At 41.2% G+C, this 26,577-nt stretch overlaps 2 protein-coding genes across 4 annotated transcripts in view; both read right to left on the reverse strand.

Moving 5' to 3' along the window:
• LOC308080976 (uncharacterized protein) overlaps nucleotides 1–26,577 on the reverse strand; it is a 1,029,623-nt gene that overhangs the window by 131,934 nt on the left and 871,112 nt on the right. The gene's annotated exons all lie outside the window — the stretch shown is intronic.
• LOC308080980 (stonustoxin subunit beta-like) lies at nucleotides 1,448–24,185 on the reverse strand. The gene is made up of 3 exons (XM_080457387.1): nucleotides 24,124–24,185; nucleotides 19,990–20,036; nucleotides 1,448–2,153 (listed from the first exon to the last, which is right to left on the reverse strand). Exons 1-3 carry the CDS (start codon nucleotides 24,168–24,170, stop codon nucleotides 1,609–1,611), a joined length of 639 nt encoding a protein of 212 aa, XP_080313513.1. The 5' UTR covers nucleotides 24,171–24,185; the 3' UTR covers nucleotides 1,448–1,608.

Genomic DNA, 26,577 nt, shown 5'->3' on the forward strand with positions numbered 1-26,577 from the left:
AATCTTCTCTTTATTAAAACAGATTGTTTGAGCACATTACTCCAAACAGAATCATGTTTGACAAAATGACTTGAATTTACAAACAGACACATTAAATTTACAAAATGACACTGGTTTACAATAGTGAAAATGGCGATCAGCAATACATTTTTGTTCTTATTTTTTTTAATTGTGTTGTCTATTTTCTTCACATTCAAGGTTTGTGAACCTAAGACCCCAAAACATCAAATACGTGACATAGAATCATTTCTATCTATCATTATATATACTGTATGACCCATAAAATACTGAGGAGCCACGCCACAAATGTGTGTGTGTGCGTGCGCGCGCACGTGTGCGTGCGCGCGCGTGTGTGCGTGCGCGCGCGCGTGCTCGTGCATGCACGTGTGTGTGTACATGTGTGTGGTGTGTGCGAGCGTACGTGCGTGCACAGATACATGTATGTGTATTACTACTGTTGTGAAGGAAAAATGTCTAGTAGGCCTATAATGAGATTTGAGAGATAGACATTGTGAGGAAAAAAAAGTTGTTTTATGGTTAAAAATAAAGATTTTGAAATGTCTTACAATTAGGAAAACATTCAGGTTGGGGTTAGTATTAGGATTAGACATTTAGAGGTTAGGTTTAGGAGCTGGGGTTGGCAATGTACACTTAACTGTACACCAATGTCACACACCGAAAATAGCCGATCTACAAGCTCACAACGCGTCACACTGATCTGCATTGGTGGACAGCATATACTCAAGTATTAAAAAGTACAAATTACTAAGTACATTTTCTTTTGAAAATCAATGCATTAATGTGTTGATTTGGACTCAAGTGGTCCATTCATAATGTATTTTGTACGTTTGGGTCCCAGGCGTTCCTTCCTAGAAATGTACTGGAGTCAAAAGTACAATATTTATATTTAAAATGTAGCTAAAGTCATCAGTTTGCAAAAAATAATAATACTTAATACTCAAGTAAATGTACTTAGTTACTGTGTACCACTGTAGATCGGATATTTTCAGCTTTAGAGTTTGGGTTAAAAATGAAAAAAATAAATAAAAAATAGCATTAACCCATTTAGACCGGGAACTCATCTGTGTCATTTTTAGATTTCCTTGGCTAATCAAAAATAGCAGATATACAAGCTATGTTGCTATAATCAGTGGTTCTCAAGCCGTTTCTTGTCAAGGACCCCCAGAATTATATGTACAGTATTTGGCTGCGGACCCCCATCTCAAAATGTTTTGTTCCAGGGACCCCCCCCCCCCCCCCCAGAAGCACACACTTTATGTGTGTGTGTGCACATGCATAAGTGCGTGTGTGTGGTCCTGTTTAGCTAAATCACTCTGTATCATTTCAGCAGGTGTGTGTGTGTGTGTGTGTGTGTGTGTGTGTGTGTGTGTGTGTGTGTGTGTGTGTGTGTGTGTGTGTGTGTGTGTGTGTGTGTGTGTGTGTGTGTGTGTGTGTGTGTGCGTGCGTGCGTGCGTGCGTGCGTGCGTGCGTGCGTGCGTGCGTGCGTGCGTGCGTGCGTGCGTGCGTGCGTGCGTGTACAGTGTTCATTGTGTATCATGTACCTATACTGTACCTCCTACATCTGACACACACACTGAGGAGTCACACCTAACCCTCCTCCTCTCTCTGACACAGAGACACTGAGGAGCCAGACAGCCTAAACCCAAAACCAGCATAGAGGGGTTCAGTGAATGTGGACTGGACGGTGTGCAGGTGTGTCAGTGACAGTGTGTCAGAGGACATTCTGTAGAAGGACAGAGTGCCAGCAGGCCAGTCCACATACACTCCTACTCTGTTGGAGCCAGAGGGACGGACAGGGAGGACAGTGTGCTTCTTATTGTGCCACACAGTGTAGCTGTTACCATTACATCTCAGACACCAGGACTTGTCACTGGATGCAAACCCACTGTCACCACCCTGTCTGTTGATTCCTCTGTATGTCACTGCTATAGAAACCCATCTACTCCACTCTACCTCCCAGTAACAGCGTCCAATCAGACTCTCTCTACACATCACCTGTGCATAGCGTTTAAATCTGTCTGGGTGATCAGGACACTTCTGATCCTCTTCCACACGTGTCACCTTCCTGTTGTTCTCAGACAGAGAGAGGTCTCTGTGTGCTGTGTTTGGATCCAGTGTGAGTTCACACACATCTGATGAGAGAACAAGATACAATACAACACCAGTTTACAAACAAATACAACTTAATAATACATATAATTTGCTGAGAGGAGTTTTTCTGTTCCCAGGCTAGAATTTCAAGAAAACACACACACACACACACACACACACACACACACACACACACACACACACACACACACACATACATACACACACACACACACACACACACACACACACACACACACACACACACACACACACACACACACACACACACACACACACACACACACACACACACACACACACACACACACACACACACACACACACAGATGCATTACACAGATGCGTTCCCCTCCCGGTCTTAATAGGTTAATAAAATCACCATCTTAAAACGTTGATGTCCTCACAAGTATAGTAATACAAGTTAGACATGTATCTGAAATGATGCAGTGACACTGTACAGAAACACACACACACACACACACACACACACACACACACACACACACACACACACACACACACACACACACACACACACACACACACACACACACACACACACACACACACACACACACACACCTGCTGAAATGATACAGAGTGAACACACTGTGAGCACACACGCACTCACACACTTACACAATACGCACACACCTGCTGAAATCATAAAGGATCACACACAAACTCACAAACAAACATGTATGTACACACATCCATGTATGCATGCACACACACACAATGTGTTGATTCCTGTGTGTGTGTGTGTGTGTGTGTGTGTGTGTGTGTGTGTGTGTGTGTGTGTGTGTGTGTGTGTGTGTGTGTGTGTGTGTGTGTGTGTGTGTGTGTGTGTTTTATTTATTCATTTATATATGTATTTATAAGTTTTTATTGTATAGTACAGTAGAGAGACAGGAAACAGCCAGAGAGTAGAGGAGTGACATGCAGCAAAGCAGCCACCAGGCTCGGGAATCAAACCGGAGACTCGCTGTCAGACATCAGAGCCAGTGGTGGACACAAGTAAGTACTCAAAAGAACAAATTACCAAGTACACTTTTTTTTTCATATCGATGTTTGCTATTAAAATAGTGAAAATAGCAGATCTACAAGCTCACAACGTGTGAACGCGTTGTGAGCTTGTTGATCGGCTATTTTCACTCTATTTGAAACATGGTTTACAGTAAGTGGTTAAAGTCAAAAGTACAATATTTATATTTTAAATGTAACAGAGTGAAAGTCATCAGCTTGCAAAAAACTAAACATTGCAGGTAATTGTAGTGGAGAAAAAATACAATATTTGCCTCTGAGATGTAGTGGAGTAGAACAGTGGTTCTCAACCTGTGGGTTGGGACCCCAGGGGGGGATTGTGGAGGTAATTTGTACCATTGAGGTACAATGTGACAATGATTGTCAAAAAGTGTTTTGATATTCCACTCAGTGGTGGACACATCAGCTTGCAAAAAACAAAAAACGAGTCCTCACATGTTTTACTTAAGTAAAAGTATAAACACCACAATGTAGAAATACTTTGTTAAAAGTAAAAGTATTGGAATCAAAATATACTTAAAGTACCAAAAGTAAAAGTATAAGGGTTTAAATGTATAAAGTCCATACAAAAATCCTTGTTGCAACGCGTTGTGAGCTTGTAGATCGGCTTTATTCAAACAGCCAAAGTGGTTAATGTATGTTTTGTAATAATAATCAAAATCTACAAAGTAACTAAACATTTCAGGTAATTGTAATGGAGTAAAAATACAATATTTGCCTCCGAGATGTAGTGGAGTAGAACAGTGGTTCTCAACCTGTGGGTTGGGACCCCCAGGGGGGGATTGTGGGGATAATTTTCCCAGATGATTTGCTTAATGTGCAACATTGTTTTCTCACTCAACAGTAAAAAAACAACAAACATGCAGTATAACTGTATACAGGGTATCTGCACATTTATAAAGTGACAGTATAACCAATTCAAACCGGGAACGCATCCGTGTAACCACTTTATCCATATTTTATACTTTGGCTATTCAAAAATAGCAGATATACAAGCTCATAGCGCGGCACCAAGTGCCGCGCTTTGAGCTTGTAGATCCACTATTTTAGAAAAATATTTTTTAAAGGTATTTTTTTTACTCAAATCTTTGCTTCTGGGGTGTCCCTGGAACAAAATATTTTGAGATGGGGGTCCACGGCCAAATACATATCATTTTGGGGGTCCTTGACATGAAAAAGGTTTTAAGCACCACTGAGTAACAGTAGCAACATAAGTTTTTTTCATAAAACTGTTAGGATTTAGAAGACATTTGTAGAATCCCCAGATCAAAGATTGGAGTTACAAATGTTTGCTTTAAAAATAAATATATATATTCAAAGATTTGCACACATTTTCCCGATTTTTCAAAAATAGCAGATCTACAAGCTCGTAGCGCGGCGCTCGGTGCCGCGCTACGAGCTTGTATACAGTATCTGCTGCCAAAAGAAATCTAAAAATGACACAGATTCTTTCCCCGGTCTAAATGGGTTAAGGATTTTTAATACCTCTAAAATGAAGAGGGAATTAAAAAAGAAAAAAGACCATTAGGCTACTGCGTGAAAAGTAACCAACAAACTATACTATAAAAAAAACTCCACATTGTCAATTTACCGAAGAAAGAGGCAAATATTGTGAAAATACAAGCTCACAACGCCTTGTGTCGCGAAGGCATTGTGAGCTTTCAGATCCGCTATTTTCACAATATTTATCTTTGGAACAGAGATAAACAAAATGTAATGCCTCAACTCCTACAACTCCAGGACAAGTGCTTGTCAGGGTGGGGGGTCCCCAATATGATTATTTTGGGGGGTCGCGTCCTTAAAAGGTTTAGAACCACTGGAGTAGAAGTAAAAGTATTGAACATTGGAAATACTCCTGTAAAGTAAAAATGCCTCAGAATTGTACTCAAGTACAGCACTCATGTAAATGTACTTAGTTACTGTCCACCACTACCTATGTACATGTCTTAACCACTCGCACAAGAAATCTCTTGTTCAATTCCCAAGCCGGCTGGACCATTTACCAGTGGTGGATACTCAGATTATATATTTTTTAGATAAGTAAAAGTAGCAATAAGCTACTACAAGATAAAAAAATACTCTGTTCCAAGCAAAAGGCCTACATTAAAGGTTTTACTTGAGTAAAAATACAAAAGTATTGTCATCAAAATATACTTAAGGCGACGGCCTTTCCTTTTATCACATATTGAGGGGCCTCTACACTAACCTGACACCGTCAAATGGAAGAAGCTTGCGACACACATTTGTTTCACAGCCTACTTCCCATCTGAGACTTCGGTCGCTGAATCGATGACAGACAGTTTTTCTTTTTTTCAAGCTACTAGGCAGCTGATTGGATGATCCCGCCCCTAGCAGCCGCTGATTGGTTCGGACACGCAGTGTTCGGGCATGCTTACTCCCTGCGCAATCCCAGACCTCCCTGAAATCAAATGCAAATGAGATTTCCGGAGGGAGGGGGTTTACCAGGCTACCTCTACACAGTGCAGTGGAAAAAGCTATTTCACTTAAACCCATAGAGGGCGCCATACATGTGTCAAATAACAGTGTTGCAGAACCCCCGCCTACAATCTACACTAAATGAGGTACAATGTGACAATGATTGTCAAAAAGTGTTTTGATATTCCACTCAGTGGTGGACACACCAGCTTGCAAAAAACAAGTCGAGTCCTCACATGATTTACTTAAGTAAAAGTATAAACACCGCAATGTAGAAATACTTTGTTACAAGTAAAAGTATTGGAATCAAAATATACTTAAAGTACCAAAAGTAAAAGTAAAAGGGTTTAATGTATAAAGTCCATACAAAAATCCTTGATGCGACGCGTTGTGAGCTTGTAGATCGTCTATTTTCAAATAGCCAAAGTGGTTAATGTATGTTTTGTAATAATAATCAAAATCTACAAAGTAACTAAACATTTCAGGTAATTGTAGTGGAGTAAAAATACAATATTTGCCTCTGAGATGTAGTGGAGTAGAACAGTGGTTCTCAACCTGTGGGTTGGGACCCCCAGGGGGGGATTGTGGGGATAATTTTCCCAGATGATTTGCTTAATGTGCAACATTGTTTTCTCACTCAACAGTAAACAAACAAACAAACATGCAGTATAACTGTATACAGGGTATCTGCACATTTATAAAGTGACAGTTTAACCCATTCAAACCGGGAACGCATCCGTGTAACCACTTTATACATATTTTATACTTTGGCTATTCAAAAATAAAGGATATACAAGCTCATAGCGCGGCACCAAGTGCCGCAATGAACTTGTAGATCCACTATTTTAGAAAAATATTTTTTAAAGGGATTTTTTTACTCAAATCTTTGCTTCTGGGGGGTCCCTGGAACAAAATATTTTGAGATGGGGGTCCGCGGCCAAATACATCATTTTGGGGGTCCTTGACATGAAAAAGGTTTTAAGCACCACTGAGTAACAGTAGCAACATACGTTTTATTCAGAAAACTGTTCAGATGACATTTGTAGAATCCCCAGATCAAAGATTGGAGTTACAAATGTTTGCTTTAAAAAATATATATAAATATTCAAAGATTTGCAAAATAAATCACAAATAGCAGCTTTTACATAAATAGCAGATACTGTATACAAGCTCATAGCGTGGCACACGGTGCCGCGCTACGAGATTCTAGATCTGCTATTTTTGAATAGCCAAAAATGTTTAAATATGACACAGATTCTTTCCCCGGTCTAAAAGGACTTTTAATACCTCTAAAATGAAGAGGGAAAAAAATAAAAAAGACCATTAGGCTACTGCGTGAAAAGTAACCAACAAACTATACTATAAAAAACTCCACATTGCCAATTTACCGAAGAAAGAGGCAAATATTGTGAAAATAGCAGATCTACAAGCTCACAACGCCTCGCGTCGCGAAGCGTTGTGAGCCTTTAGATCTGCTATTTGCACAATATGTATCTGTGGAACAGAGATAAACAAAATGTAATGCCTGAACTCCTACAACTCCAAGACAAGTGCTTGTCAGGGTGGGGGGTCCCCAGTATGATTATTTTGGGGGGTCGAGGCCTTAAATTGTTGAGAACCACTGGAGTAGAAGTAAAAGTAAAAATACCTCAGATATGTACTCAAGTACAGTACTCATGTAAATATGCTTTGTTACTCTTTACCACTACCTATGTGGTACACACCCTTATCACTTGGATATCGGCACCCACAAATTTTTTTAAATAAAATAACTATAATGTGGGTGTTTAGGACGTGTACCACATGGGATCTAATGCCTGACAGCAAAACTCTGGTTTGATTCCCAAGCCGGCCGGACCATTTACCAGTTTTACTTAAAGTACGACTTCACCCATTTTCAACCTATCTTCATATAATAGATCCTCACTAATGGTGCTGATACAATTGTGTAATTTTTATCTACTCAGTCTGTGTCCCATATGAGGGCTGTGGACACTTCAGAAACCTGTGTACCAGTGACATCATCGTTAGGAAGGTTTATTTTTTTCTTCAATATTTCAAAAGTTTTATTATGATTTGTATTAACCTGAGAACAATGGCTTCCATTATAACATGCTAACTTTCCAGGAATAGAAAGCCTGTAGTTTCTATTAGCTTGGATTCCCCATTGATGATGTCACAGGTACTGTAGACGGGTGTCTGAACTGTCCACAGCCCTCCTCTGAGACACAGAGTGAGGAGACATAAATGGTGCCATCTTATAATGAGCATTAGTGAGGACCAGTTATATGAAGATATGTTGAAAATGGGTGAAGTCGTCCTTTAAGTAAAATAATTAATAAGCTACTGCCAGATAAAACATACTCTGTTCCAAGCAAAAGGTCTACATTAAAGGTTTTACTTGAGTACAAGTACAAAAGTATTGGCATCAAAATATACTTACAGTACCAAGTCAAATTTTGTGTTTTTCTATTGACAACTTTTTCAAAAATAGCCGATCTACCGAGCTGTTAGATTTTTTTTTAATGAAAAGTAGGTTGTAGCTCATTGTCTATATTAGTTCTACTATGGTAGGAAATATGTTTTGTTTGTGTTTTGTATGGGTGCATCAATAGGAGACCACATGTCAAGCAATTCAATGTGTCATGTTCTGTGGAAGGAAGTAAAATCCTCGCATCTCCCTCGTTATATTTAAGTGGGAGTAGCTAATGTGTGCGTCTACAACCCAGACCCCGCCCCTCATCTTATCAAATCAGACTATTACCTTCATGTGTGAACGCATCTGAAAAAGATACTGGCCCTCATTTATCAACGCGGCGCAGACCAAATAATGGGCGTACGACGAGATCACCGGAACTTTCGGCATTTATCAATATATCCTGACGTTGGAATCATCCTACCGTACGCTGAGATCTCACGTCTGGTCGATAGCAGTTGCTGACTTTGGCTGCGCCCGTTCTAGACCTGCGGAGCAGCATTGTCTGACTGTCTGACAGGCATCTGGACACATAATCCACTCCAAAAATGTATATCTACACTAATATATAATCCCTGTGAAAATATAACATTTTATAAAGTAATTGAAACAAACTGCTTTAACAGTCATTCGGTTAAGCTTGCAGATCTGGCTGCATTGGCTATTTGAAAATAGCAGATCTACAAGCTCACAACAGGTACCATCCCGACGCGTTGTGAGCTTGTAGAGCTGCTATTTTCAAAATATACGAGCGCTTCTGCGAGAGCATTTTCGGGAGCGCCGACCATCTTTTCATGGACAGTGAGGTCTACAAACTTACAGTAGCTTGTCCTATGTTATGGAGTTATGTCATAGAGAGTTATGTAGGCTACACAACCTGGCTGGGTTAAGGATATAAACCCGACGATCGAATCTCTTATTAACGTGGCAGCACGGGATCACTGCCGCCCGTCCGAGTCTCATGGGGAATATCCTACATGACTGCTTGTGCACTGCTCGGTATGGGTTAAATAAATTAATATACAAACCCCATTCATGGCGATGTGATTGGTATCATAATATGTCATTCATGTAGGCTACAAGCCGTGACAAAGATTGTACCGCTACGGATTACATGAAAGACACAGTTGGGCGTATGTGTGTATGTGTGTGTGAGAGAGAGAGAGAGGCGTGTGTGTGCGTGTGTGTGTGTGACTTGACAGTCAGCGAGGCGAGCCGGCGAAACTCCAATACTTTATTTGGTCGTATTCTGGCGTTTCGAGAATATTTAAGGGCGTGTTATTTAAATGACGCTCGGTTTCAGCCGTGACATTTATCAAGGCTCCGACCCAATGTACGCTAGGATTGGCTGTGTAGGATTCGTTGATAAATGTGACTTCGACGTTGGTGTACGGCCGAATATATGGAAAAATATAAGCCGGTTTATACGCTCCGTTGATAAATGAGGGCCATTCTCTTGTTGCATGCTACATGTATGAAAGGCCAACATCGGACAATGTCCCGACCTGATTCCCGGGACATTTTCCAGTGTTCAAATGATAAAGCAGTCAGGACATGTATAAACATGAGCTAAGTGTGTAAAACGGGAACGTGCACCGCACAGTGCATGAATAGACAAGCACGGGCATGGAGCTCGCCGAAGCGTCATTCACTGCTAGTTTCTGCAAAGCCACGCCCATTCAGACAAAAGGCTCAAACAAAGATCTCACGTCACCAGTGGCGTTTGGTGGATTCTAACGGTGCCCCATTTTTTTTCGTGGACCGAGGCCGCCGGTTTAGACCTGGGGCGATGGTGTTTCAGGACGACGGTTCTTCTTCTATTCCATTTCTGAATGGAGAGAGGTGGCCTCTCTGCGCAATGGAGAGAAGGACGGCCGAGGTTTCCTTTTTGCTACTCACAACAATAATGAAATGTGAAGCTATTTCGGTACCTGGCAGGAAACCGGTTTGACGGCTAAACTGTTTTTTTAATGGCCACTCATTAACAATTCGGCCGAATGCAAATGAGCCCCATTTGAAAACAAAGGCGACTTTCTGTGGTCGGCTACAACAGAATAGGGTGAGGGGCTGCTAATGTTGACTTTTAGCTTTTTTTCCCTGGCGGATCTTGCCCCTACACAGGGACAAGCTGGGTTTACAGACCGGGCCATGGCCTCGTTGGCCCCAATGACGATACGCGCCTGCACGTCACTAGTGTGACTGAGCAGGGATGCAGAGCATCTTGGGTAATGAATTCAAAGACGTTGTTTGCCATGTTATTTGTGTCCAAAGTGGCAGCTGATACCCAAAAGTGCAAAGTGCGACTTTAAAAACAGCAAAACAATAATAATGCATCCACAAGTTTCCTAGGGCATGGTGGGCATCACTTCCTGTCGATTTATATCAGGTATCAGTGATCAAATTGACAGGAAGTGATGCTCAACATGCCCTCGGAAACTTGTGGATAAACTCCAAAACAACTCTCACAGTGTAATCTAAGTGTTGGAGATTATGAACGTATTTGTTGTTATATAGTTTTAATAATGAACTTATCTGTTTATCATCATAACTAGAACCAGTGGTGGAAAGTACATTGACTCTAGTACTGTACTTAAGTGGATTTTTTTTGGTACTTTTTACTTTACTTGAGTATGTCAATGTGTTAATGCTTCATCCTTCTACTCCGCTATATCAATGATTGTACGTTTTACTCCTCAACAATTATTTGGAAACTTTATTTGCAATTGACTTTGTAGATTTACATTATTAATACAAAACATAGATTAACTATTTAAGCCCTACTTTATACTTTGTATAATCAAACATAGCTGATCTACAAGGTCACAATGTGTCATGACAGAATGCGTTGTGAGCTTGTAGATCTGCCAGAGAGATTTGCCAGTTTTGCTAAAAAAGTTGTAGATGAGAACAATGAACACCCTTAATAATTATAACCCTAAGCACTAATGTTAGGGTCAAGGTTATGTATAGGGTGAAACGTGACCATCAACCTCTTGGTGAAACTGCTTCATTAGTCTTAATTAGTCTGAATTAGTCTTAATTAGTCTTAATTAGTCTTAATTAGTCTTAATTAGTCTTAATTAGTCTTAGTTCATTTCACATCTGACAGACCATGCAGGGATATGTGTTGATTTATATCTTAACTATTGTAGAATGTATTTGTTGATTTATATCCTAACTATTGTAGACTATGTATGATCTATTCATGCATAATGTGAACTTGCCCTGTGAGCCAGAGTCGGCTATTAGACCTCCGTCTAAAACCGGGTTATAACTGGTCTAATAGTGAACGTTTTTTCAACGTCTAGGCTTAGCCAGTTGTTTTTTATGCGTCTATATATAGACGTCTATGTTATAGACGTTATAGACGGCTATAATGTAGACTGTCTATATATAGACGTTATAGACGGCTATAATATAGACTGTCTATATATGGACGCGCGCACACAGGCTGCCTCAGCACACGTGCGCGTGAAGCACGCACACAAACACTACTAAAAAGGCATATCTACAATTTGAGTAAAAGTCCTTTAAGTACTGCATGTGTGTGCACACACACACACACACACACACACACACACACACACACACACACACACACACACTACTAAAAAGGCATATCTACAATTTGAGCAAAAGTACTTTAAGTACTTAAAAGTAACTAAAGTGACTAAAAAGGTAACTACAGTGGGTAAAAAGTAATCAAAGTCGGTAAACATACTCAAAAGTAAATACATTGAGTAAAAATACTTAAATGTACTTAAAATGAGTAAAAATACTAATCAAAAAGATGCAACCAGTTACACAAATTAATTAAACACTAACAGGAGACAACACATGCGCAACTTAAAGACATGCACCACACACACACACACACACACACACACACACACACACACACACACACACACACACACACACACACACACACACACACACACAAATATATTTAAAAAAAAAGCAGATATACAAGCTCATAGCGCGGCACCGAGTGCCGCACTATGAACTTGTAGATCTGCTATTTAAAAAAATATATTTTTTAAAGGGATTTTTTTTTAACTCAAATCTTTGCTTCTGGGGGGTCCCTGGAACAAAATATTTTGAGATGGGGGTCCACGGCCAAATACATATCCTCTTGGGGGTCCTTGACATGAAAAAGGTTTTAAGCACCACTGAGTAACCGTAACAACATACGTTTTTTTCAGAAAACTGATTTAGAAGACATTTGTAGAATCCCCAGATCAGAGCTTGGAGTTACAAATGTTTGCTTAAAAATATATAAAATCGCACAAGAAGATTTGTACAAATTGTCTTGATTTTACAAAGATAGCAGATCTACAAGCTCGTAGCGCGGCACTCGGTGCCGCGCTATGACCTTGTATACAGTATCTGCTATTTTTGAATAGCCAAAGAAATCAAAAAATGACACAGATTCTTTCCCCGGTCTAAATGGGTTAAGGACTTTTAAAACCTCTAAAATGAAGAGGGAAAAAAAGACCATTAGGCTACTGCGTGAAAAGTAACCAACAAACTATACTATAAAAAAACTTCAATTTGTCAATTTACCAAAGAAAGAGGCAAATGTTGTGAAAATAGCAGATCTACAAGCTCACAGAGCCTTTAGATCTGCTATTTTCACAATATTTATCTGTGGAACAGAGATAAACATAGTGTAATGCCTCAACTCCTACAACTCCAAGACAAGTGCTTGTCAGGGTGGGGGGTCCCCAATTAGTTTTCTTTGGGGGGTCACGTCCTTAAAATGTTGAGAACCACTGGAGTAGAAGTAAAAAAATTGACAATAGAAAATACTCCAGTTAAGTAAAAAATACCTCAGATATGTACTCAAGTAGGCTACAGCACTCATAAATGTCCTTAGTTACTCTTTACCACTACCTATGTGGTACACGCCCTTATCACTTGGATATCGGCACCCCAAAAAACAAACAAAAAAACTATAATGTGGGTGTTTAGGACGTGTACCACATGGGCTCTAATGCCTGACAGCAAATCTCTGGTTTGATTCCCAGGCCGGCCGGACCATTACCAGTTTTACTTAAGTAAAAGTAGCAATAAGCTACTAGAAGATAAAACATACTCTGTTCCAAGCAAAAGGTCTACATTAAAGGTTTTACTTGAGTAAAAGTACAATAGTATTGGCATCAAAATATACTTTTAAGTTTTGACTTTTTCAAAAATAGCTACAGCTCACAACAAAACAATTATATAGCATATTATGTCCCACATAGGGGGGTCCCTGCTAGGGGCTTGACTGTATTACTATGTATAGGGGAGACAATGAGGCTCATCCAGGCATTCAAGCTCTAATGTTGCACAGGTACGAACGTCAAACACGTAAGAGAACATTCCCTTTATCGATCGTTTCACCTGGGGACCGCCCGCCCCTTACATACTGCGTCAGTCACACACACTGTAGTGTGCTGCAGGACCTACAAGCTCACAACCTGTCACGCTGCAATGTGTTGTGAGCTTGTAGATATGCTAATCATTCTAGCACCGCCCCTACCTACTTGCGATTAGCTGAATTCTGTATTGAATTCTTAAAATAGTGAAAATAGCAGATCAACAAGCTCACAACGCGTTCACGCGTTGTGAGCTTGCAGATCTGCTATTTTTTTTTGCTATTTGAAATAGGGTTTACAGTAAGTGGTTTAAGTCAAAAGTAAAATATTTATACATTTAAATGTAACGGAGTGAAAGTCATCAGCTTGCAAAAAAACAAGTTGAGTCCTCACATGTTTTACTTAAGTAAAAGTGTAAATACCGCAATGTAGAAACACTTTGTTTCAAGATAAAGTATTGGCATCAAAATATATAATAAGTAAAAGTACAAGGGTTCAAATGTATAAAGTCCATACAAAAATCCTTGATACAACGCGATGTGAGCTTGTAGATCGGCTATTTTCAAATAGCCAAAGTGGTTAATGTATGTTTTGTAATAATAATCAAAATCTACAAAGTATTCAACAGTAAACAAACAAACAAACATGCAGTATAACTGTATACAGGGTATCTGCACATTTATAAAGTGACAGTTTAACCCATTCAAACCGGGAACGCTTCCGTGTAACCACTTTATCCATATTTTATACTTTGGCTATACAAAAATAGCAGATATACAAGCTCACAAGATATACAAGCTCACAAGTTCATAGCGCGGCACCGAGTGCCACGCTATGAACTTGTAGATCCGCTATTTTAGAAAAATGTTTTTTAAAGGGAACCTTTTTTACTCAAATCTTTGCTTCTGGGGGGTCCTTGGAACACAATATTTTGAGATGGGGGTCCACGGCCAAATACATATCATTTTGGGGTCCTTGACATGAAAAAGGTTTTAAACACCACTGAGTAACAGAAAGTAACTATGTTTGTTTCAGAAAACAGTTAGGATTTAGAAGACATTTGTAGAATCCCCAGATCAAAGATTGGAGTTACAAATGTTTGCTTTAAAAATAAATATATATATTCAAAGATTTGCACACATTTTAACGATTCTTCAAAAATAGCAGATCTACAAGCTCGTAGCGCGGCACTCGGTGCCGCGCCACAAGCTTTTAGATCTGCTATTTTTGAATAGCCAAAGAAATCTAAAAATGACACAGATTCTTTCCCCGGTCTAAATGGGTTAAGGACTTTTAATACCTCTAAAATGAAGAGGTAAAAAAAATATAAAAGACCTTTAGGGCGCGCTCCCACCAAGAGTTGGCTGGCCGCTGTTAAACGCAGGTTGTGCGCGGCCACAGTTTTTTGCAGCCAGCGGATTCTAAAAAACGGGAGTGTCGCGCCTGTCACTCACTTTCATGAGCCTCCCCGTAGCCCGCACCGCCCATAGAGTTAAGGCACCGCCTGCTGCCTTGAGCACCATGTTGCTTCCTGAGTCTTGAGACGGTCCGCCTTCGACTCACCCGATTGGACAGAGGGAGAAAATCAGCGCCTGCCTCCAGCAGTTTTCTGCTTAGTCGCCGAGATCAGATAAACGCAAGGTCTGCGCGACTAGTGGAAAACTCTGCTCTTGCGTGAATCAACGCATTTGCATTGACAATGCATTGGCAGATTCTGCAAACAGCGGCCAGCCAACTCTTGGTGGGAGCGCGCCCTTAAGGCAGGTACAGACTGCAGGACCTTTAAGTGGTCGGGGGGGTCATCTGATCGTTAAGCATTACACATTGCAGGAGTTTATTTCTTGAAATCGGCTGTCATATATCGTTGTGGTTTTCACACTATAGATTGATCCCCGACCAGGGATTACACACTGTAGGATAGTTCACTAGGATGCTATCTCCAGAGTCAGACCCAATACATACATTTGTGTTTATTCCAATTCATTTTAATCGACGTATCCCGTGATATGCCCCTCGATCTCCCTCTCTCTCACTCTCTCTCACTCTCTCGCACGTCAAGTGCGCAGAAGCAGTCAGTGACAGAGTTGCCATGTCCGCTTATTATAAGCGACTTTGGGATAGTTTTTCTGTAAAGTTGCTTGAAAGTGTAGTTGCTTTTTTGGCCTTGTTTCCTAATGTTGTTTGAACCAGTTGTTCTCAAAAATGTTCATGGCAAGGACCCCCAAATTAATATTTGTCCGCAGAGGCGCAGACCCCCCTTCTGAAAATATGTTGTGCCATCATAGACCCCCATACAAGATTTGTGTGGATTTGGGAAATATTCCACAATTCTCTCAAGATCTTTCTTGGAAAATAGCTGCGACGCGTTGTGAGCTTGTAGATCGGCTATTTTCAAATATCCAATGTATTTGTAAATAGGTTTAAAGTGCTCAAGTGGCCTTTTCTTGGGCTTGTTTTCATAGACCTGGTTGCTTATTTCTCTCGCAACATCTGGCAACGCTGTTCAGACACAGCGTGCACATGCTGCACTCACAAACACACACACACACACACACACACACACACACACACACACACACACACACACACACACACACACACACACACATACACATACACACAGAGCTCTGTCTCTGTCTCTCTCTCTCTCTGTACAATTCCTCTAAAATAAACAGCCCACCAGGCTCGCTCACTCTCTCATTTTGTTTTATAATGTTAACTTAATACAGGACTGGACGGTAATATTGCGGTAGGGACTGTTTGTTGTGGTCAGATCCAGCGACGCTCCCCTACCCACGGTGGCTGTAATGTGCTCTCATTGGCTGTAGCGTGCATCTCCTCGCAAGGTGGTCGTAGCTCCTTTCATACTGTACGATATTGTCTGCTGTCCTGTCTGGGACACATCTGAATATCTAACATGGTAGTTATCTGAAAACGGTCGGAAAGCCGTCGCAGAGCGGATAATCGCGGCCACATCGTCTCGCGGAACCTTTCACACACAGCGAGTATTAGCTCGCCGATTAAAGGCCGATCTGTGTCAGATCGGGAGGTTTTGTCGGCGAGCGCCAAAAAAGGTCGGCGACAGCAATATCGTACCAAATCTCCTGCAGTGTGTACCTGTCCTTAGGCTACTGCGTGAAAAGTAACCAACAAACTATACTATAAAAAAACTCCACATTGCCAATTTACTGAAGAAAGAGGCAAATATTGTGAAAATAGCAGATCTACAAGCTTGTCAGGGTGGGGGGTCCCCAATATGATTATTTTGGGGGGTCGCGTCCTTAAAATGTTGAGAGCCACTGGAGTAGAAGTAAAAGTATTGACAATTGGAAATAAACCAGTAAAGTAAAAATACTTCAGATTTGTACTCAAGTACAGTACTCATTTAAATCTACTTAGTTACTGTCCACCACTACCTATGTACATGTCTTAACCACTCAGATTAATGCCTGACAAGAAATCTCTGGTTCAATTCCCAGGCCGGCTGGACCATTTACCAGTGGTGGAAGAGGTACTCAGATTATATATTTTTTAGTTAAGTAAAAGTAGCAATAAGCTACTACAAGATAAAAAATACTCTGTTCCAAGCAAAAGGCCTACATTAAAGGTTTTACTTGAGTAAAAATACAAAAGTATTGTCATCAAAATATACGTAAGGCGACAGCCTTTCCTTTTATCACATATTGAGGGACCTCTACACAGTGCAGTGGAAAAAGCTATTTCACTTAATAGACCCATAGAGGGCGCCATACATGTGTCAAATAACAGTGTTGCAGAACCCCCGCCTACAATCTACACTAAATGAGCTACAATGTGACAATGATTGTCAAAAAGTGTTTTGATATTCCACTCAGTGGTGGACACATCAGCTTGCAAAAAACAAGTCGAGTCCTCACATGTTTTACTTAAGTAAAAGTATAAACACCGCAATGTAGAAATACTTTGTTACAAGTAAAAGTATTGGAATCAAAATATACTTAAAGTACCAAAAGTAAAAGTACAAGGGTCCAAATGTATAAAGTGCATACAAAAATCCTTGATGCGACGCGGCGTGAGCTTGTAGATCGGCTATTTTCAAATAGCCAAAGTGGTTAAAGTATGTTTTGTAATAATAATAATCAAAATCTACAAAGTAACAAAACATTTCAGGTAATTGTAGTGGAGTAAAAATACAATATTTGCCTCTGAGATGTAGTGGAGTAGAACAGTGGTTCTCAACCTGTGGGTTGGGACCCCCAGGGGGGGATTGTGGGGATAATTTTCCCAGATGATTTGCTTAATGTGCAACATTGTCTTCTCACTCAACAGTAAACAAACAAACAAACATGCAGTATAACTGTATACAGGGTATCTGCACATTTATAAAGTGACAGTTTAACCCATTCAAACCGGGAACGCATCCGTGTAACCACTTTATCCATATTCTATACTTTGGCTATTCAAAAATAGCAGATATACAAGTTCATAGCGCGGCACCGAGTGCCGCGCTATGAACTTGCAGATCCGCTATTTTTTAAAGGGAACATTGTTTTACTCACATCTTTGCTTCTGGGGTGTCCCTGGAACAAAATATTTTGAGATGGGGGTCCACGGCCAAATACATATCATTTTGGGGGTCCTTGACATGAAAAAGGTTTTAAGCACCACTGAGTAACAGTAGCAACATAAGTTTTTTTCAGAAAACTGTTAGGATTTAGAAGACATTTGTAGAATCCCCAGATCAAAGATTGGAGTTACAAATGTTTGCTTTAAAAATAAATATATATATTCAAAGATTTGCACACATTTTCAAGATTTAAAAAAAATAGCTTGTATAGCTTGTATACAGTATCTGCTATTTTTGAATAGCCAAAGAAATCTAAATATGACACAGATTCTTTCCCCGGTCTAAATGGGTTAAGGACTTTTAATACCTCTAAAATTAAGAGGGAAAAAAAGAAAGAAGACCAATAGGCTACTGCGTGAAAAGTAACCAACAAACTATACTATAAAAAAACTCCACATTGCCAATTTACTGAAGAAAGAGGCAAATATTGTGAAAATAGCAGATCTACAAGCTCACAACGCCTTGTGTCGCGAAGGCATTGTGAGCTTTTATTTCTGTTACTTTCACAATATTTATCTGTGGAACAGAGATAAACAAAATGTAATGCCTCAACTCCTACAACTCCAAGACAAGTGCTTGTCAGGGTGGAGGGTCCCCAATATGATTATTTTGGGGGGTCGCGTCCTTAAAATGTTGAGAACCACTGGAGTAGAAGTAAGTAAGTGAGTATTTAAAATTGGAAATACTCCGGTAAAGTAAAAATACCTCAGATATGTACTCAAGTACAGTACTCATGTAAATGTATTTAGTTACTCTTTACCACTACCTACTATGTGGTACATGCCCTTATCACTTGGATATCGGCACCCCAAATAAACAAACAAACAAACAAACAAACAAACTAAAATAACTATAATTTGGGTGTTTAGGATGTGTACCACATGGGCTCATGTGGTACACATTTGACAGCAAATCTCTGGTTTGATTCCCAGGCCGGCCGGACCATTTACCAGTTTTACTTAAGTAAAAGTAGCAATAAGCTACTGCAAGATAAAACAATACTCTTTTCCAAGCAAAAGGTCTACATTAAAGGTTTTACTTGAGTAAAAGTACAAAAGTATTGGCATCAAAATATACTTACAGAACCAAAGTATTTGTTTTTGTTTTTCTAAATTTGACAGACTTTTTCAAAAATAGCCGATCTACAGCTCACAACGCGTCTGATGCCTCAATGAGAGCGGATGGCCCTGCCCCCACCTTACATTTTTGCCTGACCTTTCACCTGTCTACAGCTTACACCATTTATTTAAACTTTTTGCTACTACTCCTACAGGTTTTGTTCAGAACTGAGCAAAAATCACAACGTATTATCTATATAGGCTGGAGCATGTGATAAGCAAGAATCACATTGATTTCTGATATTACACACCAATAGACTACATTTGGCCTCCAAGTTTACGGGAAAGGCCTATTTTACATGAATGCATCGTCTGATCAACTTCACATGTGAATCACATATCGAGGGGCCTCTACACAGTGCAACAAAAAAAGCTATTTCACTTAGACCCATAGAGGGCGCCATATATGTGACAAATGTTGCAGAAACATGACCCCAACCCCCTTTACCAATCTATACTAAATTAGGTACAATGTAACAATGTGTACAATGAATGATATTCCACTCGGTTTGCCTGTAACTGGCTTTTAATTACATATGTGGCTTTTTTTTTGTTAAGGTAAAAAACTATAAACAAACAAGAAACACTAAATATCATGAACACAACATTCAACAACCCCAAATTGGAATAAAATGTTGAGGGGCCTCTATAGCATTAACTGTATGAGCCTACACATTATGGTTATCATCTTCATTCAGAGTAGGATGTGAATGAGTGAATGTCACATGTTGTTTTGTGTGTGAGCTGTTCATCTAAATAGCTGGATGTGTGCTGCTTTGATTACATGAATAAAACATAATACACACTTACACTTTCTCACGCCTGGTTTAAGCCTGCATTCTCCACCATGGTCGACACTGGGGTTGGAGGAATGACAAAGTCAGACTTGCACATTCTAATAGAAACAATGCATTTCAATGCATTTACACAATTAAACAATACAGTACAGTATTACAGTATGAGTGACAAAATGATTCCCTAATCTAAACCTAGTAGATCACATTGGGACAAAGTGACATCAAGGCCATGGGTGAAAGCTCATATTGTCTAATGTTCAGTGTACTGACATGATGTGATTTGAATAGGCCCACTGTATTAAAAGGTTGCTAAATGTGTGGCTCAATGAGTTGTGTGGTTGTATGGTTTGCTTACTTCCTGGTTTTGTGGAGTAGGCTATATATTTGATGTACACTATGCATACTCATCCATCCCTTAAAACGTCTATCCGCAACTTATGTTCGTGAACAAAATGATATATTGACCAATCTGTATGGTCAGTGTTGTATTGGTGATTTTGTCAGTGGCTATTTTAAAGACGTCACACGCACATCGCTATGTTAATTCATGCTGGTGTAACACCCGGCAGTCGGGAGCCTGTGTAAACTTTGTTGAGGCGTGAATTAAGGGTTGTTTTAAATCGACGCGTGTGCGTGCTCCTGCTCACAGTGTGTTACCGCGTCCCAGGACCAATGCATCCCGTGCATGGTAGTGTATCCCCGTGCATTTTTACTAATAATAATAATAATTCAATATAACTAACACTGTGGTGGTTGGAGGTGGTCTCCTTACTCTTCTATTGAAGCCTTCCTCTGCGTATAAGGGATTGTGCTACATTTCCATCTTTTAAATTCAATCTGAAAAGATGGTTGCTTGAAAACCAAAGCTGCAACCATTTGTGATCATGTTTTAGGTTTATTTTTATGCTGTGTTCCCTATGTAATGTAATGTAAATGTATTCCACCGTTTGTCTGTCTGTTTTCTGATTTTATGTTTTGTGTGAGGACTGCGGATGAAAATTAGCATCTTTGCTAAATCCGGTGTATTTACGTCCATGTGACGTCCATTAATATGCTCTGTCCTGTCCAAATAAACAAATAAAGTAAAAAACAAGTTTAAAAAAATAGGTCATGTGGTTGGGTAGGAAACCTACTTGTTGAACACAAACGGAAATAACTTGCGTTCCAAAAAAGTGCTCTCCACTATAGCTCAATCTGTCCATAGAAATGAGGAGAACTAAATCTGTCTTCTTTTAAATCCATTTTAATGCATCTAGTTTTTAATCAAATGTATTGCGTAAACTTTTACACAATATTCTATGTTGCGCTGCTTTGTAAGAACTGTGCTGTATTTCTAAGTGGGAACTTATTTCATGTGAAGGCATTTAATTATTTTATTAAGAATGGATCTACCACAACTGTGGGAAATTTTTTAACAAAAAATACTGTGGCTGTGATGTTCTTTTATAGTCATTCATTAACTCACAGCTGTATAAGTTCAGTGGTGTGAACATTCTCCCACGGAAAAATATCTCATAATAAGTTATATTGAAAATAATAAGCATGAGAGACAAACATATCTTGATAATGTTTTATATTACTAAATCAGGTCTTTACTGTAATGACAGCCTAAAGGCCAGTTCAGAATCAAAGATTCACAAAGAGATGGGGACATTCACACACAGATCAACCGCTCTATTCTGTGGCAGTTTTCTCCCCCTCTAAACCACGTTAAATCCGGATAATGGACCTGCGCCGCCCCAATAGGTTATTCTAGCACCTGCTCTACCCGTCACCATTATGCCGACACCGTTATTTGCGCATGGAGGTGTGCCCGTGGGCGTGTTGTTGCTATATCCCCCACATTGCAATTCTACAGACACACATGGGTACGGGTTTCGGGGGGGGGATAGTGGAATCTAATACCACCCGCTGGTTTATAAAATCACCCGTCAAGTGCACACAGACACTACAATGGCTTTGTGCGTTGGACCATGAGCCGTGTTGCCAGCCTTGGCGAGAAATAAGCAACCGCAGTCCGCAGGTCTATGAAAACAAAAAGAAGCAACTATAAGGCCACATGAGCACTTCAAACTACTAACTAGAGCTTTCATATCCCCTAAATATTTCAGCCCGGCTCGACTAATAATTGACAAATTAGACCCAGCCCAGTCATTTTTTTAAAGAAGCCTTATTTCTCATTTCTCATTAAATCTTGGTAATTTGTTAAGAACAGGAGTCATTCTACCCTATTCCAACAGTCTAACCCTTAAACAGCTTGGAGCAAATAGGGCTATATAAATATATACACTGCCCCATAACCATTTTAAAAATGATTATGGTTATTCTATGAAATATATGTTTCATAGAATAACCGTAATCATTTTTGCAATGGAGAAATCACATCCAATGTTACCTTCTACTGGCCGCTGCCTGTGCTATCATTTGAAGAAATAATCCAACATTTACTTTGAGGTGAAAAAGACATGAAGAAAGCTCTGAAGATCCATTATTTATGTCATGTTATGGTTTAAACTTTAAAGGGGCCTCGCATGCTGCTGCGTCATGACAAGACAGTGATTGATTTGACCTAGCCTACTTTTGCGTTGCGCTGCCCTGTTGATTAATTATTTGGCATCAGCTGTGTAAGAATATATAACTATTTTAAATGGCTTTCATATACTCTTGGGGATCTGACTAATATGACAAGCTTATTGTGAACACAATACGCTACAAATTAATTAATATATGAATTTATTTGGATGTAAAAAAAACGTAGACCCGGCCCAGCCGGTGCCGACGGGCCGGGTCGGGTCCCGTTGGGTTTGGGCTAAAATCTTAAGCGCTTACATTTTTTATAAGATGATGGATCATCTATAGTGTGATTTTCATTTTGGCTGCTGTCTCGTTAAACCCATGTTGCGGGTGAATATTATATTATATATTATATATATTATATTATTATTATATTCCCCACGTAAACGCTACGTTCATGACCCCCCAAAATAACCATATTTGAACTGGGGACCCCCCCATTTTGTTTGACTCGGTTCCACAGATAAATATTGTGAAAATAGCAGATCTACAAGCTCGCCAGGCGTTGGGTGCTCCATTGTGGTCTCGACCCACAGGTTGAGAACCACTGCATTAAAAGCTCCAAGCAAGTTACATGTCTAGTATGTTGTTGACCACGTAATGTAATGTTTTTGGTTTGTTAGGCTACTCCGTGGCGCGCGCGCCTCATGCTGTCCAAAATAACAGATCTATAAGCTGTTGACAGACATGACGCAGCGCCGTTGATAGCTTGTATGTCTGTTATTTTGGGTAGGTAGGCGACGCACATACGCATCGCAGCAATGTGTCTGGGTTTGAGAGGCTTTGATTGATGTAAACTTAAAGTTTAGCTCTGTTCGGGATTACTGAACAAAGGTGGATGATGAAAGATAACGGGGACAATATGGATGTAAGTTAACTTTAACTGCGTCACTTCAGAGGGAACTATGGAGCAACTTCAGAGATGTTTACACACCCCTGGAATCCATTAGAATGGTGGAAATAGAACGATAACAGCCAACGTGAGTTACATAGGCTATAGACCTTTCCTAAAACTGTCCAATTTATTATACCCATGTGCTACTGTTTGTCTGTGTACCACATAGGAGCGTTGTCGCAACATGATGTAATTAATTATTTGGGAGCAGCCAGTGTGTACCAATAGTATACATATTTTAAATGGCTTTCATATACTATTCCGGATCTGACTAATATGACAAGCTTATTGTGAACACAATAGGCTACAAATTAATATAAAAATGTATTTGGATAAAATACAAATAAAGAAGGAAAACAAGCCCAGTGTGGCTTATAATAATCAGACCAGGCAACAGTGCAGACAGGTAGATAGGCTAGAGCATATATTGGATCGGGGATGACGGCTAGCACAGTCTTCTCTTAAAGGCAATGGCTTCTGGCACGGTGATTGGTTTTATCATTGTAACGCCCAAACCACACCTATGCATAATGTAACGGGTAGCTCAGGTGTTTGGCGGGTCAGGGGGGTGCCATAGAATACCGAATTTTGCGGGGAAACGCCTCTTGCCTAGTCCGAAATCCGTAATTAGTGGTTTGTTCAAATTTCACCCTGAATAGAGCCCCAAGTCTCTAATACCTAAGAGTGTCCAGTCTACTGTGTGGATCCTTCCTAACAGCAGACATCTGGGCCACGCCTACGTCTCCTGGATGATTGTAGGTCCTCTTTTGATTGTAGGTACTCTTTCCACTCACGTCGAGCAAGTGGTAACGGGAGGGCTTTGGAATTGCCACTCGGCTGTGGTGGAAGGCAAATCTGCTTTCATCTCAGCCTACGCATCCTTGCTCTCCCTTAACTTCCTTGCTCTGACTGAGACCTGGATCAGACCAGAAAACACTGCTACGCCCGCGGCTCTGTCAGATGTGTACTCTTTCTCTCACACTCCCAGAGCCGTGCGGACAGGTGGTGGGGCTGGTCTGCTAATTTCCAGAAAATGGAAATACTCTCCTGTTTCACTGTCACAATTCTCTCCTACCTCATTTGAATTTCATGTGGTCACTGTCTCTCATCCAGTCAAGCTCACCATTGCAGTTGTTTATCGCCCACCGGGCCCTGCTGGTGGCTTCCTGGAGGAGCTGGACAATCTAGTCTCCCACTTCCCTGTCGATGGCTCTGGATTCATCCTTCTGGGTGACTTCAACCTCCCGACTGAGAAGCAGCTAGACCCACTACTTTCGTTTCTCGCCGCCTTTGACCTAGTTATTTGCCCATCTCCTCCTACCCATGAGGCGGGCAACCAACTGGACCTGATTTTCACCAGAGGCTGCTCTATTGCTAACCTGTCTGTCACTCCTCTTTCCAGTGAAAAGGGTAAGAAACTCTCTGATCACTACTTCATGTCCTACTCTCTCTCTCTCTCCTCTCCCCCCTCACAGCCCCTCCCTACCCACATGATTGCCTCACGTCACAATCTTCGCTCACTTTCCTCCACTGTTCTTTCCTCCTCTGTTCTCTCTGCTCTCCCTGCCCCTGAATCCTTTGCTCTTCTATCCCCTGATACCGCCACAGATCTTCTTTTCTCTACTCTATCCTCTTCTCTCGACCATCTCTGTCCCCTCACCACCAGGCCTGCACGCCAAACTCCACCTGCCCCCTGGTTGTCGGACTCAGTGCGGACTGAGAGACGGAGCCTGAGAGCGGCTGAGCGCAAATGGAGAAATGGCAACCTCCTGGAGGACCTTCTCACCTTCCAATCTCTCATTTCTACTTTTTCCTCCTCTCTATCAGCTGCTAAAGCTGCTTTTTTCTGCACTAAAATTCAGGCTTCTGCTTCCAACCCTAAAAAACTCTTTGAAACTTTCTCCTCTCTCCTGCAACCACCACCCCCTCCTCCCTCCTCGTCCCTCCTCCCCGACGATTTCGCCAACTTCTTTGACAAGAAGGTGAACGATATCCGATCCTCCTTCCCTCCTCCCCCGGCTGGTGCCCTGCGCACTACCCACACCCGTCTGCCTGCCACCCCCCCCTCTCTACCCTCATCTACTCCTCTCCCCCCCCCCATCCCCTCTCTATCCCACTTCTCTCCCCTCTCCCCTAACGAGGTCCTTCTCCTTATTACCTCTAGTCGCCCCACCTCATGCTCTCTGGACCCGGTCCCATCCACTCTGTTGCAGTCTATTGCACCTGAACTTCTTCCCTTCTTAACCCACCTTATTAACACCTCTCTGACATCTGGCTACTTTCCCTCTACTTTCAAGACTGCCAGAGTCACCCCCCTCCTGAAGAAACCGACACTTGACCCCTCTGAGATCAAGAACTACAGACCGGTTTCCCTTCTATCCTTCCTATCTAAAACTCTCGAACGTGCTGTCTTTAAACAACTGTCCTCCTATCTCCACCAGAACGACCTCCTGGACTCCAACCAGTCTGGGTTCAAAGTGGGTCACTCGACAGAGACTGCCCTCCTGGCAGTGACGGAGTCGCTCCATGCCGCTAGAGCGAACTCTCTCTCCTCCGTTCTGATACTCCTGGACCTGTCTGCAGCGTTCGACACGGTGAACCATCAGATCCTCCTCTCCACCCTCGAGGGGATGGGTGTCTCAGGCTCTGCACTCTCCCTGTTTGCATCCTACCTGACGGGTCGCTCCTACCAGGTGATGCTGAGAGGGTCTGTGTCAGAACCACACAGGCTCACAACTGGGGTTCCCCAAGGCTCGGTTCTGGGTCCTCTTCTTTTCTCTCTCTACACTACATCTCTGGGTGCTGTCATCCACTCCCATGGCTTTTCCTACCACTGTTATGCCGATGACACCCAGCTAATCCTCTCATTCCCCCCCTCTGATACCCAGGTGGAGACACGCATTGCTGCTTGTCTGGCTGACATCTCGGAGTGGATGTCGACAAACCACCTGAAGCTCAACCTGGACAAGACCGAGCTGATGTTCCTCCCGGGGAAGGGCTGTCCGCACCGAGACATGGCCATCACCATTGATAATGCTGTGGTGACCTCAACTCGGACTGCGAAGAATCTGGGTGTGACCCTGGACGATCAACTGACGTTCTCGGCAAACATCGCATCAGTGACGAGGTCCT

The sequence above is a fragment of the Gymnoscopelus braueri genome (assembly GCF_963280865.1).
Source record: "Gymnoscopelus braueri genome assembly, contig: SUPER_24_unloc_1, whole genome shotgun sequence".
NCBI classification, from domain to species: domain Eukaryota; kingdom Metazoa; phylum Chordata; class Actinopteri; order Myctophiformes; family Myctophidae; genus Gymnoscopelus; species Gymnoscopelus braueri.